The sequence below is a fragment of the Camelus dromedarius genome, chromosome 11, assembly GCF_036321535.1.
Source record: "Camelus dromedarius isolate mCamDro1 chromosome 11, mCamDro1.pat, whole genome shotgun sequence".
Lineage (NCBI taxonomy): Eukaryota > Metazoa > Chordata > Mammalia > Artiodactyla > Camelidae > Camelus > Camelus dromedarius.
Window position 1 is genome coordinate 58,798,253 of NC_087446.1, and position 13,632 is coordinate 58,811,884.

The 13,632-nt window shown below is 54.2% G+C and overlaps 2 protein-coding genes across 3 annotated transcripts; both read right to left on the reverse strand.

The window, feature by feature from the left end:
- Positions 1 to 326: 326 nt before the first annotated feature.
- On the reverse strand, positions 327 to 4,214 carry RDH5 (retinol dehydrogenase 5). 2 transcript variants are annotated; one of them, XM_031463670.2, is made up of 5 exons: positions 3,626 to 4,214; positions 2,746 to 3,092; positions 2,343 to 2,601; positions 948 to 1,111; positions 327 to 684 (listed from the first exon to the last, which is right to left on the reverse strand). In XM_031463670.2, the coding sequence occupies exons 1-5, from the start codon at positions 3,886 to 3,888 to the stop codon at positions 461 to 463; spliced, it is 1,257 nt and encodes a 418-aa protein (XP_031319530.1). In that variant the 5' UTR covers positions 3,889 to 4,214; the 3' UTR covers positions 327 to 460. The 2 variants fall into 2 exon arrangements, with proteins under 2 accessions (XP_031319530.1, XP_031319531.1); XM_031463671.2 differs by having other exon boundaries at positions 2,746 to 3,073; positions 3,626 to 3,759.
- A 139-nt stretch (positions 4,215 to 4,353) lies between these two features.
- BLOC1S1 (biogenesis of lysosomal organelles complex 1 subunit 1) lies at positions 4,354 to 7,909 on the reverse strand. The gene is made up of 4 exons (XM_010976910.3): positions 7,826 to 7,909; positions 7,034 to 7,106; positions 4,828 to 4,960; positions 4,354 to 4,546 (listed from the first exon to the last, which is right to left on the reverse strand). The coding sequence occupies exons 1-4, from the start codon at positions 7,884 to 7,886 to the stop codon at positions 4,436 to 4,438; spliced, it is 378 nt and encodes a 125-aa protein (XP_010975212.1). The 5' UTR covers positions 7,887 to 7,909; the 3' UTR covers positions 4,354 to 4,435.
- Positions 7,910 to 13,632: the final 5,723 nt, after the last annotated feature.

A 13,632-nucleotide genomic window follows, 5' to 3' on the forward strand; every position in this document is an offset into this window, starting at 1 on the left:
CTTTTTTCTCCCTGGAAACCACCTAGTTTGGCCCTGACCCCTCTTCACCACCTCCCCACCCCTTCATTCCCAGGCCAAACACTGAATTTCAACACTTACTCCATAGAAAATAAACATCCAACAGTGCCCTCTGGTGGCCACTCCTTCAGGTGCCGCGTTAAAGATCACTGCCAGCTGTGATGTTGTCCCCTTGCGCCCCCCAGCGGGGCTGGTTGTTTTGCAGGTACTAAACAGGCCAGAGACGCTAGGGGATGTCAGTTTAGGTTAGTGGAGTTAAGTGAGGTCAGTCTCTCACTGGGCACCTTCATTTCTAACCACCTACAGTGTTTCTGTTTTGTTTCGAATAATACACATTTATTGAGTGGCTGTTTTGTGCCAGGCACCAGACAGTAACAGGGTGGGGACAGAAATAAATCAAAGTCCTTGCTTTGAAAAACAATCTCTTGCAGGAGGGCTAGATTCAGGAGACCGCCTGAGCAGGCTTGGGAAGGACCCAGGTGAGCACAGCATCCACCAGGCTGGCTGGCAGGTAGGAGGCGGGCAGCCAGAGCAGCTTGGCGTCCCAGCCTGGGCTGTAGCGGGTTCTGGGGTGACGGGCAGTCAGGGCGTGCTCCAGGCACCTGCTCACCTTGGTCAGGTCTGGGTCACAGATCAGGTTCATGACGCGCTGCTGCGCTTTCAGGTCTGCAGCCCAGGAGGCGGTTGTGATCAGCGTCCCTGTCCCGATCCAGCCCACCTCAGGCCCTACCTCCTGGGTCCTGGGGCTGTTGCCCAGCAGAGGTGAGAGGGGGCTTTGGTCCCCTCCCCAGTTTGGGGTGTGGGCAGGTTGCACACGGCCTGGGTGTTCTCCTATGGCATCCCGTTCCCCCTCACCCCCTCCCTGATCGCCCTGCCCACCGCCTCCCAGCAGGCCGGTGCAGGCCTGGCCTTTGGGCCCAGCTACTCACACTTGGTGAGGAAGGCCTCTCCGTAGAGGGCCTTTGTGGCTGGAGGTAGCCGTGCCCAGCAGGCCTGTAGGGTGTCTTCTAAACTTTCCAGGTTTGTCACAGGGGTTCGGAAGAAGCCAGGCTCCACGATGGAGACTCGTACCCCAAAAGGAGCCACGTCCCGCCTGGAATGGGGGCAGAGGGAGGTTTCTGGGTTCTTGCTTTTATAGGGAGAAGACCTTCAGGGACGGGTGGGAGGGCTAAGATGGGAAAGGGTCACCGACCAGGGAGGGACAGGGGTCCTGACAGGAAGGGACATTCCTGCTGCTCTGGGGTGGGGCAAAGGGGGCACAGGGAAGGAGGTATTTTAGAGGTTTGTTTTCCTTTGTCTTCTCTTCTAGAGCATCTAGAACAGGGACCAGCAAACTTCTTAAAGGGCCAGATAGTAAATATTATTGGCACTAGGTCTGTAATTAATGATAAATCGTAGGTACTTATATAACCACTTACAAAGTAACCATTTAAAAACATAAAAGCCATTATTAGCTTGTAGGCAGCTGGTGAGATCTGAGGAGAGAACCACAATGTGCCAACTTCTGCCCTGGAAGAGCCCCGCTCCCTAGCGCCCAAAACACTGGGCTGTGTCCCAAGTGCTGGCATTTGCTGGGGGAAATTGGGGATACCCGGCACGGACTGCAGAAGTCCAAGTATAAAGTCTGTGTTCTGTGATGCCGATTGGAAAATGAAAAAACAGGGATAGGGACCAAAGTAGATACTGGTGTATTTACTGTATTGATGTATTGAAGGCTTCCTTCAGAAGGTGGGCTTGGCTTGGGGGACTTGACTTCTGCTCCAAATTCAGGCCCTGCCCCTCATCCAGTCTCCCCTGTGCTCTCATGGGACTTTGAACATTACTGTCTAAAGATGACGGGCAGGAGGACGTAATGACCGGGCTCTGTAGGCTAGCAGACCTGGGGTGCCAGTGCTCCCACTGTTGTGGGCTTGAGTAAGTCATGTTACCCTAAGGATGTCTGTTAATACCTACCCTTCCCATATTTTTGGGAGAAAGTGTTATGTGAAGGTACTAGCTCATCATGAATAGTTGTTATTAACAACGCTAATAATGAGAGCAGGCTTTTGGGGGCATTTTCGGGTTTCACATGTGTCTCACTTCACTCAACACCCATGAGGCAGGTCTCATCCTGATTTAACAGAGGAACACTCGGGGGTAAAGAGAAGTAACCGACTAAAGTCACCAAGCTCGCGTGGGAGAAGGCTGGAATTTGAGCCCACGAAGTCGAGCCCTAAACTGTCTCTTAAGTATTCCACCAGGCTGTGTTCACCCTCTGCAGGGCAGAGGCTAGTTCACTTGTTGGGCTGCCCTGGGGCTGGGAGCCGGGGCCCTGCACCCCTCACCTCAGGCTGTCAGAGAAGGCCTCCAGGGCGAACTTAGAGACACAGTAGCCCCCTCCATTGGCTGCCAGGCGACCCAGGACGCTGGTGATGTTGACCACCCGGCCCCGGGCCTGACGCAGCAGGGGCAGCAGGGCAAGGGTGACCCCGATGGGACCCAGTGTGTTCACATTCAGCACCGGAAGGAAATCCTCCCGTGTCTGCCAAGGTGTGGGCCCGATGATACCAGTCACACCAGCATTGTTCACCAGACCAAAAAGCCCTGTGGGGAGAAAGGCATGGGGTGGGTGAGGCCTTCCAAGGGCCCCTCTCCTTTCTGGGAGCACCTGAGCACGCTCCTCCCCACGTAGCCCCGCGAGTGCACACCTTACACCCCGACCCGTCCTGGGGCCCCAGCCGTACTCACCTGCTTCCCCAACATGTGTTTCCACCCACTTGGCTGCACGCTGGACACTCTGGGGATCAGTGACATCCAGCAAGGTGGTGTGGAGGCGGGAGGAGGCCACCCGCTGTAGGTCCTCTGCCCCTGAGGGGGTCAGGCAGCTGGCCAGGACCCGGAAGCCTCTCTGGTCCAGCCTCAGTGCCAGGAGTCGCCCGAAGCCCGAGTCACAGCCGGTGATGAAGACGAAAGCATCGCTGGCTGGCAGGCTCTGCCGGTCCCTGAGCAACCAGAGCGCTGCCCAGAGCAAGACTCCCAGCAGCAGAGGCAGCCACATGGCCGGAGCCCAAACGACCTGCAGGTGGCAGCCGAGGCTGGGCAGGAGGGCGTGCTAGTTGACTCCAGTCCTCAGGCCCTTGCCACTAATATCCTCCCTGGCTGGAAGTCTCTGATTTGAGCGGACTGAGAAATTACCTGCTTGGCAGGTAACTTTTAAACTATGGCTTATCTCGGTAGAACAAAGATCTGGGCAGAGCCTGTATCTGTGAGCCGGTCTGTGTGCAGACCTGCCTCACGGGAGCAGAGGGACTTTGCTGTCACCTCTTACCTCCTGCTAAACAGCAGGGCCTTGGTTTTAGAAACATGTACGGGGCCCCTGCATGTTAGTCCCGGGGGCTCCAAACTTACTGTGTGAGGCTAAGCAGATCACTGTGTCTCTGAACCTGTTTCCTCATCTACCAAGTGGGGCTAACACCCTCCTTGCCCACCTGAGGGCTGTGGAGAATCAGAGGATAAAGTGTGAGGGGGCACACTGAAAGCTTTCGGCTCTGAGTTCTCAGTATGTGAGTGTCTTCCTAGTCTCCCAGCACCGCCCTCTCCCCACCCGGGCTCCCGGCACCTCGCTTACCTCCTGCGGGGAAAGCTAGCAGGTACTGCAACACCTGACGCCGCTGCTTTTGCTTTGCTTGAGAAACTCTGCTCCCGGTCTTCCCAGGCTTCCACACTAGCTACAGCTAAGGCCAAGTCCACAGCAGGTGGACTGGGTGCCAGAGTATTAAGTGCATGTGGGGTGGGGGAGGGCGGGGAGGACAGGCTGGGGGAGCTGGAGCCTGCGGGCTGAAGCCAGCGCTTGGCACAGGCCGGCAGTGCCCGGGCCCTCTTCTTGGCCATCTAGTCCAGCTGGGGTTCCTCACTACCTTTGTTGTGGATTCTCAAGAGGGGACAGATCGGTCAAGGATGGCAGCTGCCCCTCTCTGTTGGTGACCTTGGACCTGTCATCCCCCCTCCTTCCCTGCCCTGAAGTGATCCCACACCCAAGAGTTAATCTCCCACCAGGCCCAGACTCATGACACTGCTTAGCACCAGGCTGGGGAGGCCACGGACACGTGGAGAGGCAGAGAGCCAGAGCTGGGACCAGGCTGGCTCCCGGTCCTGCTTCTCTGCTGAACTGAAAACTGCGCCCACAGCTCTTCTCTGGGGAGGTGTGGGAAACTCCCACCCTCTGCACAGGTCCCAGGCCCAAGGAGGAAAAGAGAGCTGACTGTAAGAGGAAGGTACCTGACTCTTAGGGAAAGAGCCTTCGAGCCTTCCATTCCCACCCTCTAGCCAGTAGCTCCTTGGACAAACACAGAGAAATGGAGGCTTGGGTTTTATTCATGGCCTGTCAGCCTCCCTCTTGCTCCTCTGGGGGAGGCAAGAGGAGAGGGGGGGATGGGGGCTAGGAGGGGGCAGACTGCAGCTGCCCTTTGTAGACATACTCCAGTGCGGTGGCGATGGTGCGCATGTCCAGCTCGATGCTCCGAGCCCAGTTCTCCACATCTCCGATTTCCTGGGAAGGGAGGGGGTGGGAGCCTGGGAGTCAGGGTGGGTGGAGTGTGGCTCTAGGGGATGGATGGGGGCACTTCCCATTAATCCCCTAGAAAAGGCTTTACTTGGACCCACCAGCTGCTTTTACCTCTTTCTCTAGCTTCTGTGACACTGGGGCCAAAGACTTCTGGGGTTTCTAGGAACATTCCCACTTCTTCCTTAACCCCAGGCCTGAGGTGACCCCGTTGGAGGCAGCCAATGGGGGCCCATGAGGAGGCTGGTGATGTAAGAAGCTTGGCCCACCTTGAGCGCCTGGTTGAAGTTCTCCACCATCCCGATCCACTGGCCTGTCTGCTTGGCAAACTGGGCAGCCTGGACCTGTAGGGTCTTCACTTCATGGTCCAGCTTTCTTTGGTTCATGTAGGCCTGGGCCACACTGAAGGTTGGAGGAGGGAGGAAGTCAACTCCCCCAGCTGGAGGGGAGCGGTCTCCAGGACTAAGACTCCACTGCAAAGTGGGAGGCCAGCCAGGAACCAGGCTGGAGAAGACTTTGTGATTTTAGCTATCCTTGGATGTGAGGCAAATGACTACCAATCAGTTCATGCAAATGAACCCGGTTCCCTCCTCCCGCTCCCAGGATTCCCAGGAGAGCCTAGCCGGGAGCTGACTAGAAACATCCCATCTCCTACCCCCGAAAGGGGTTTCTGAAGCTGGGTGAGAGAAGGGAGGGTTAACCTGGGGGGAAAGACATCCCTGAGGAAGAAGCTGGGAGGGAAAACGGGGTGTGGGGAAGCTGGGAAAATCCAGCAGCAGGGACACATCTGGCAGTGATCGGAAGGCCAGGGATCTGTGCAAGAAGTTGAGAAGGGAAATTGGGCCCCTCCCTGAATCTGGGGTGGGATGGAGAGCAACCCCCTCCCCAGGAACTCAGGGTCAAGAGAAGATGTCCCAGGGGCTGCTTCTTGGCCCTCAGTCTCTCTCCCAACCCTTCTCCTCTCGCCCACACAGACCAGCGATCTCTTTCTCTCTCCCTTCTGCTCTAGGCAATGGTTTCTCTTTTCTCCTCAATCATGGTTGACTCCGGTTACATCACTGCCCTGAGGCTGGTGTCCCCAACCCTCTGTCCGGTCCCCCCAGACCCTGCAGTAACTGTTCTCCCTTATTGGCTGCTGAATCTTTCCCTGCCCACCCCAAAGCTTGAGGTCAGCTGGGACAATCCACATCCGGTGCCCCCACCCTCTGGAATCTGTGTGGGCTGGAGGGGGCAAGGGGTGGGGGGACCCAGAGAGTGGGAAGGACACCTGACAGGGGCTGGGATAGACTGAGCCTTTGTTTTCCTTTCCGGGGAATGAGAGGAGCCGTGGGCAGCGACACAAGACCCTTTCTAATCTGGCTTTGGTTTAGCTGCCCTCTAAGCTGAAAGTGGGGTGGCGCCCAGCGAAGGAAGAGAAGTGGGAGAAGTCTGGGCCAACCTCCCAGCAGAGCCCAGGAGGCGCCAATGTGGGAGGGGTGGGGCAGACCCTGTCCCTCCTCTTTGGGAGAGCTGGCCTTGGTAGGGGGTGGTGTTCGAGCTGAAACACCCATAGGACGGGCTCGCAGTGCTTCAACATTCCCCTGGGAGTTCCTGACATCCCGTTTTTCCTTGCTGACCTCCTGCTTCTCTCACTCACACTGCGTGAAGGGAGAGGCCTGCAGGGGAGGGAGATCAGAGGCCCCAACCACAGGCTTCTCTCCCTCTAATCCTACCCAGAGATGAGCAATGAAGATGACAGCCCCTGCATGGCTCACTTGGGTGACTCAGTCTCTGGATTCACAACCAAGCTATTCTCCTTGCCCTGCAGTGGAAGGCATTGCACTGCCTCCTTTCTCCCAGTAGACAGCCTGGCCTATCGCATCATCACCTCTGTACTCTTCTGGGTCACTCAGGGTCAAGAGACAATATTCTTTGCTCTTTCCCAAGTCTTTGGCTATTACTGGCATCCTCCTTTAGGTCTGGGGCAAGGGGTGGTTTCTGGAGACTCAGAAGGAAGGGAAGCGACAGCCTGGCTCTGTGGTGGCTCCTGGCATAGGTTCTGCCCTTACCCTCACCAGCTGTGCCATCTCTTTCCTGCCAGCTGCTTCCCAGGCCTGCCGGAGGGCGGGAGGTGGAGGAGGAGAGTGTGGTAAGCTTTGGTGAAGGATGGTGCTCTCCCTCCCGCTGGAAGTGACAGCTGGACTTGGAGGGGTGAAGGGAGGTGACCAGATGGCTTCAAGTTGTGAGCACCAGGGAAGATATTGTGGGGAGGGGGGATGTGGCTGCCTCTCCAACCACTGCAGCTGCTTCTCCCTGCCCAATGTTAGGGGTCAGAGCTGACTCAAGCCTCTCTCCATGAAGTTAGGCTGAGTGGGGGAAGGGCAGGGGAATGAGTGGAACATCTCATCCTCTCAAGAGCGTCTGAGGGCCAGATCCTGTCAGTGTCTAAACCTGGTGAGAGGGGGAGGGCTAGTGTTGAGAGGAAGAGGTTCATACCCCACATTGAGGTGATCCACCAAAGCTTCTGTCAGGCAGGTCGCTGCAGTGATAGCCTCTCGCCTCCTCTTCTCTAGGGGGAGGGGGAAAAGGGATTGGAGTGGAGATTTGTTTTTTTGAGGGATGGTGCTGAAGGCTCCCCACCCATTCACTGCTGTTCTACTAGTTGTGGGAACATCTCAACTAACCTCAGAGTGCCACAGCTGAAAGGACCTTGCAAGACATTTTAGAGGTGAGGAAACTGGTACCCGGAGACGGGAAGTGCTTCACCCAGGGATGTTAACCAGTCAGTGGCAGGGCCCAGGACTCCAGACTCCCAGGCACTCTTTTCCCACAACCTCGGTCTAAGGATTGGTAACTCCGGGATTCCCAGCCTGGATTCAGGAAACAAGGACCCCACCCCCATCTCGCTGGTTTCAGGCCTCCAAGGATCCCATCTCGGGTGGGTCCCCAACACCCTCCTCCCTCCAGGAGCGCTCCTTCCCCTTCCAGGCCTAGCGGCTCCCTGGACCAATCGGCACAACGTTCCACGAGAGGGGGCGGGGCTAGGACGCCGCCGAGCCCGAAGGTGGGGGGCGTTGCCGAGAGGCACAGAGTGCTGCTAAAGGGACCAGAGCCGGTTAGCAGGGGAACGGAACTTCCAGAAAAGCTCCGTCTAATTTCCTCTCCCCAACGCCCGTGACCACTGGCCAGCGGCCATCCCCGGATCTGGGCTGGTACTCGAGGTCCAGGCTCTGGGCTGCGGCTAGGCCGCGGCGGGAGAGAAAACCGCGGGGGGGATATTCGGCTCACCCTGCAACTCCTTGCGTTCATTCTGCTTGGCCTGGTGTTCCTTCAGCAGGCGGGACAGCATGGTCGCGACGGCTGGGGGCAGGGCAAGCCCGGCCCCCTCTGGCTCCCGGAACTGGAACGCGCCGCTCGGCTCCCGCGGGGCCCTGGTCACGTGGCCGAAGTGTCACGTGAGGCTCGGAACCGCCCTTCTTTCGAGACGTGGGGTGGTAGGTAGCGAGGCTCTTGGCTAAGAAGGAAGGGACTAGGAGAGGGTTGGGGGCAGGTGAGCTTTTGTCTTTATGGGGGGCTCACTTTTCAGTGAGTGTTGGAAGACGTTTTCTTTAGTATTCATATTGCAGAGCCAGTTTTTCACATCTCCTCTGAATCTCAGGCTCCCAGGAGGGTTGTTGTTGCCAGGCTGTCCATCACAGCTCGGTTGTTGGGGGAGCAGAGGCTCCCAGGACTCACTGAAATTCTTTGCCTTCCCTGGCCTTTCTCTCCTGGCAGTTCTGGCTGGTTCCTGGCTCCCTCCCTCTAGGACGGAATGCTGTCCGCTCTTTTCCAGCCCTCTCACTTCTCACCACCCGGCCAAAGTTCCTCGCCTCTGGGTGATCATTGTAGAGAGGAAGCACTTTAGGCACTTCCAGCGGCCTCCTAGGGAGCTTAGCTAATTTGGCTGGCTACGTGTGGTGAACGTGCAGTTCCATCTCTGTCCTTTTGTGGTCAGGGAATGCAAACTCACTTAAGTCTTAACGCGAAGAATAAGCGCTGCTGGCCAAGTAAAAGGTAAATTATATAACACCTTTCTGAACTACAGAGAAATACTTCTGAGATTAACCCCAACAAGAAGCAATGATAAACGTTACCAACATATTCTTGGTTGCCACAATCTCTCCTGGTGCACGGTGCACTGACATGCTGGGTGACTTCAGGCAAGTTGCTTACTCACTCTGGATTTTGGTTTTCTCCTACTAAAATTAGGGGATTGGATTAAATCAGTGACTTTCAGCCCTGGCTAAACATTAGAATCACTGGGGGAAGTTTTAAAAGAAATACCTTAGCCTGAGACTACTTAATTAATTAACCCCGGTATAGGTGTTTTTTTTTTAAAAATTGTTCAGGTGATTCTAATGTGCACCCAAGGTGAGAATCACGGGGCTGAACCACATCTAAGGCCATTTCCAACTATGGCATGCTCTCACTTGGTGATTCAGTGACATAGTTGAAAAGTGACTTCATTACATCTACTTGTGGGGGCTGGGGAAGAAATGGATACTGATTGAGTTAGAATAAAACATTCTTCATGAATTTCCTGAGTCCCAGTTGGAGATTAAGTCATTCAGCTCTTTGCAGAGTAGCACCTTAAGTCCTGGGAGATGAGCAGCTGTCAAAAGATTAGTGAGTGAAATGGTTAAGTGGGAACATAAAGCAGAACATTAAGTGCCAAAATAAAACTTCTGAATAAAACTGTTGGATACCGTGTGTATGTGTCTATGCTTAAATGTGTACTTTCTCCCCAACATTTCCTGAGTACTTACTGTGTGTCAAGCACTTTACATGTATTAATTCATTTAATCCCTAGAACAATCGTGTGAAGTGTAATAGTCGCCCCCAGTTTGCAGGGAAGCATCTGCGGTACAGGGCAGTGTAGTAATGAAGAAGTGGAGCCAGGACACAGACGCAGGCCGTCTGATGCCAGATCCCCAGGGTAACCACTGCGCTGCTCTGCAGACTCCATGGGAGGGGCCCTAGGAGGGGGAGCCCAGAAGCACTTTTAGGGAGGGCTCACTGTCTCCTGCCACTGTGCCCCTCTGTACTTGTGGGACATCAGTTGAAGGGAATCCTGGCAGAGGAGGAGTGTTTGGGAAGAGGCTCTGCTCCAAAAAGCGGCTGATCAATAGAAACGGGAAGAGTGAGAGCATCGCAGGGCAGCCTGGCCCGGTCCTCACCCCCTCTGGCTCTAGCTTCCAACTGCAGTGAGCAAGCAAAACAGAGGCAGATTGGAAGATGCCCAGTGCCTCACTCCCAAAGCTGGGAGAGACAGGCAGGGGCTGGAAGGGGTGCCAGAGAATGGTGACAAGGAGAATGTGAAACAGGAGTCAGGGGCTAATGAGGGGGTTGGTGTTGGGGGTTTCGGCCTTAAGTCTGTGACTGTTGGGAAGAGGATGACTCATGGAGAGTGCCAGGCCCATGCTGTATTACCCTCACCCCCCTTGGCACAACCTCCTGACATTTTCACAATCAGTGTTGAGAGTGCCAGGACTCTGCAGACATCAGCCCCGCCCTCCTCTCCCATGCACTGGCTGTTCCTTTGCCCTAGATCTGGGCAGAGCCCATGGGTCCCTGCATCTGAGAACCCCAGCTGATATCATCCTCCATCTGCTCTTGTTCTAGACCCTTGTTGCTCACTGTCTAACCTCAGTGTCCACCTGCCTTTGGTAGAGACAGACACTAGCTGCATACATAACTGGAGAATGACTCTTGAACTTTGAAATCTTCTTCTGCCCACCTCTGCTCACAATTTCCCACCCGGATTACTTTCTCTTAGAATGGATGAACGCAACTCTGTAATTCTTTTCTCCACTCATTTCCCTGTTCTTTGGAGGTCTCCTTCAGAGTTAGCTTTAATTAGCTATCTCCAAGCTGACTGGCTGGGCTAAGCATTACGGCTGGAAGCTGCCGAGTTGTTAGGGTTGGGTGAGGCCTGAGGGAGGACATGGTGTGAGCGGAGAAGGCTTCTCATACGGGGAAATCTGGCTGGGCTTCAAGAGGGGGCCGTTGGTGGTATGGCCAAGTTCCAAATCTTGGCATGAAGCCCACGCTCAAAGAAAAGGGGCCCTCAAGACAGTCTGAATGGCTCCCTGTGGGAAGTGACCTCCCAGTCCTTCTCCCCAAGGCGCAAGGGGTTTTCCCTTGGATCCTCCAAGACCACAGTGGTCAAGCCATGTCTCCAAGGACTCCCCTCGATCACATTTCTATTCCTTCTCTCCCAGCCACTCCCGGAGTTCGAACTTTGGCTACAGCCTGAATTCAGAGGCCACAGAAGGACTCTAGTGCTGGAGAGGTGGGTGGGGTGAGAAAGTCCTGAGGCTGTGTGTGCTGGGGAGGAAGAGGCAGGCCCTGGGACGTATGCTCCAAGGCTTTGCTGCCAGATGAGGTGGAGGGAGAAGTAAACCCTGCAGTGTGTTCTGAAAGTGTTTGCTCCTAAGCTAGACACAGCAGCTGGAAAATGTGTCATCTGGGGGAGCTGGAAAATAGGGGCTCCAGAGGGAGGGGAAGAGAGACAGAGGGGCTGGAGAAACCTTGGCTTCCACTCAGACAAGGGGCAAAGCCTTTGCTGGGTCCGGACATTTATCAATTTTTAAAATGTTTTGAAATTATTTTGAAATAATTACAGATGCAGAGGAAGTTGCAAAAACAGTACATTCCCTTGTGCCTTTCCCCCAGCTCCCCCAGTGGTGACACCATCTGTAACTGTGGCTCGGTATCAGAACCAGGTTGCTGACGCAGGTACAATTCTGTTAACTAGCCTACAAGCTTTATTCCGTTTCCCCCAGTTTTTTTATAAGCATTCATTCATGTATGTGTGTGCCTGTGTGCGTAGTTCTATGCAATTTTATTTCCCATATAGGTTTGAATAACCACCACCAAAATCAAGATACAGAACTCTTCATCCCCATGAAGGAACTCCCTGTGCTATCTTTATATATTAACGCCCCCCCCCTCCCCATCTCTGTCCTCTAGCGAGCAGTAATCTGTTCCTCATCTCTCCAGCTCTGTCGTTTTGACAATGTTATACGAGTGGAATCACACGGTATCAGCATTTGTTTTAACTGAATGAATTTCCAAACTCTGGACTCAAATACGAAAGTTCTCTGGCAGGTTATTTATTCTAATATCGAGCTGCCTCCATTATCTGGATTCCTCCAGCTTCTTCATTTCCCTCCTTGACCTCCAATATTCTTCTCCATTCCAACAACCTGGTCTCACTTCCCCTTTAGGGAAAACCTACATGTCTAAATGTACCAGGCTGGTCTGGGACTCCTGCATGCTCCCCCGCCCTCCCTCTCCCCACTATTTATAGGCAGGCTAATTTTGGGCGGCCTCTCTCTCTTCTTTCCTGCTCCTTCCTCCTGTGGCGGGTGAGGTGACTTCTCAAATATTTGGGCAGAGGAGGTCAGAAGCAGATTCTTGGCATCTGATTTCAGGCTTGGATATAGCAGGAGCCAGTGGAGTGGAGATGGAGGGAGGCAGAAGCTGCAGGTGCAGAGAAGAAGGCAGCTGGGCCTCTGAAGGCATTTTGAGCCTGGTTGGATGTTTGGGCTGAGAGTCCAGAGTTTTGGGTTACCCTGATTTCGCTCCTCTGCATTCTCATATTAGCTCTTATCTGTTGCCTGGGCTCTGAGATAGTAAAGGGATGGAGAGGGCATATCTGGAGGATAATAAAAGTAGGATCTCGGGGTCAGCCTGCTGTATTACCTTGATAGCACCTGTGTAGAGATGTGCCAGTCCCCTGGAGGCCCGCAGGGGGAGTGTTGCAAAAATGGAGACCCAAACCTTCAAATGTATAGTAACTTACCCAGGGCAAGGACTGTCCCAGGGCCAGCAGAGTGAGAGCCTACCTGTTTGTTTGTTTGTTTGTTATTTTGGTATAATCCTGGACAAAGAAGTAAGAGAGTCAAAGGGATATAGGAAGAAGAATTAGGGAAAACATGTATGGGAGCTTTTAAGAAAGGAAGAGAGAAGAGAGAATCTTAAGAATATGAGAGTGTTTGAAGGGTAGAGAAGACATTAGAGACATTGAGAAATAGTCTAGAAAGATTCCAAGTGACAGAGACAAGACAGGGGACAAAGATAGAGCTGGGGATGAGACAAAACCAGGGAGTGAGAGAGAGAAGGGAAAGATGGACAGATGGATATACTCAAGACCAACACCTGGTAAGAAAGAGAACTAGGAAGGGGAGCGGGAGCAAGCGAGGTTCCAGCTGTGCCAAGTTATTTCCTATCTCTCCTGCTGGCCCCATTTCTGGACTGGAGTTATAAATAGCAGAGTTGGAAAATGTCCTCTCTCCCTTTGCCTTTGTCTCAGCCTGGGGGATGGGGAGAGAAGACGCAGAGGGACAGGCCTGCCGGTCCCTAGGGACATCCCTGGAAAGCCCCAGCCAGCCCCTTCCCAGGCCGGCCCAGGACTCTGCCTCCTCCAATCCCTTCCCCTTTTGAGGGTGGGAAATGTACCCTGGGAAGGGTCTGGAAGCTCGAGGCATCCTTCCCTTTCCTCTGCCTCTAGGGTCCAATCTCTCTCATCTTCCTCCTTCTTTGACAGCCCCTCCCCCCCTTAATTTCCTCTTCCTGGATCAGTCTTTTCCTTGTTTTCTCCTTTCATTCTGCCCTTGTTGATCAAACTCTTGCCCTTCTTCCTCCATCTCTTTTCTCTTTCTGTTTTCTTTCTTCATGCCTCCTTTGCTCCCCTCTCCAGGCCTGCTCAGTTTTACTCTCTTCGTGCCTGTCTTTTCCTCTGTTCCCCTGAAGTCTATCGACGCGGTTAGCACAGCCGTTGCCACTGCCGGGCTCTGAGGGGTGGATGGAATGGGATGGGAGAGGGTGTGACTCGAACAGCAGAAGAGGTGCTCTGTGTGTCCATGGGGAGAAGGGAGCATTAAGGCACCACACCGGACTCAGGCCCGAGACCACTACCCTTCCATCACCCTTTTCTGTCTGCATCTCTCTTCCCAGACTGGCCTTTAGCCTCATCCACTTCTCATTTCTCCAGCATCCCCTTCTCTTTTTTGGCCCCTTTCTATCCGAATTTCTACGCTCCCCCCCCCCCA

What these genes read in the sequence shown, in the direction of transcription:
- BLOC1S1 (XM_010976910.3), bottom strand. Translation starts at nt 7,886, where the DNA reads ATGCTGTCCCGCCTGCTGAAGGAACACCAGGCCAAGCAGAATGAACGC. An exon ending in TGAACGCAAGGAGTTGCAGG is followed by an intron (nt 7,107 to 7,825) that starts GTGAGCCGAATA and finishes CCCTCCCCCTAG; the next exon opens with AGAAGAGGAGGCGAGAGGCT. An exon ending in ACTTCAACCAGGCGCTCAAG is followed by an intron (nt 4,547 to 4,827) that starts GTGGGCCAAGCT and finishes CTCCCTTCCCAG; the next exon opens with GAAATCGGAGATGTGGAGAA.
- RDH5 (XM_031463670.2), bottom strand. Translation starts at nt 3,888, where the DNA reads ATGGCCAAGAAGAGGGCCCGGGCACTGCCGGCCTGTGCCAAGCGCTGG. An exon ending in AACACATGTTGGGGAAGCAG is followed by an intron (nt 2,602 to 2,745) that starts GTGAGTACGGCT and finishes TTCTCCCCACAG; the next exon opens with GGCTTTTTGGTCTGGTGAAC. An exon ending in AGAGGCCTTCCTCACCAAGT is followed by an intron (nt 685 to 947) that starts GTGAGTAGCTGG and finishes CCTGGGCTGCAG; the next exon opens with ACCTGAAAGCGCAGCAGCGC.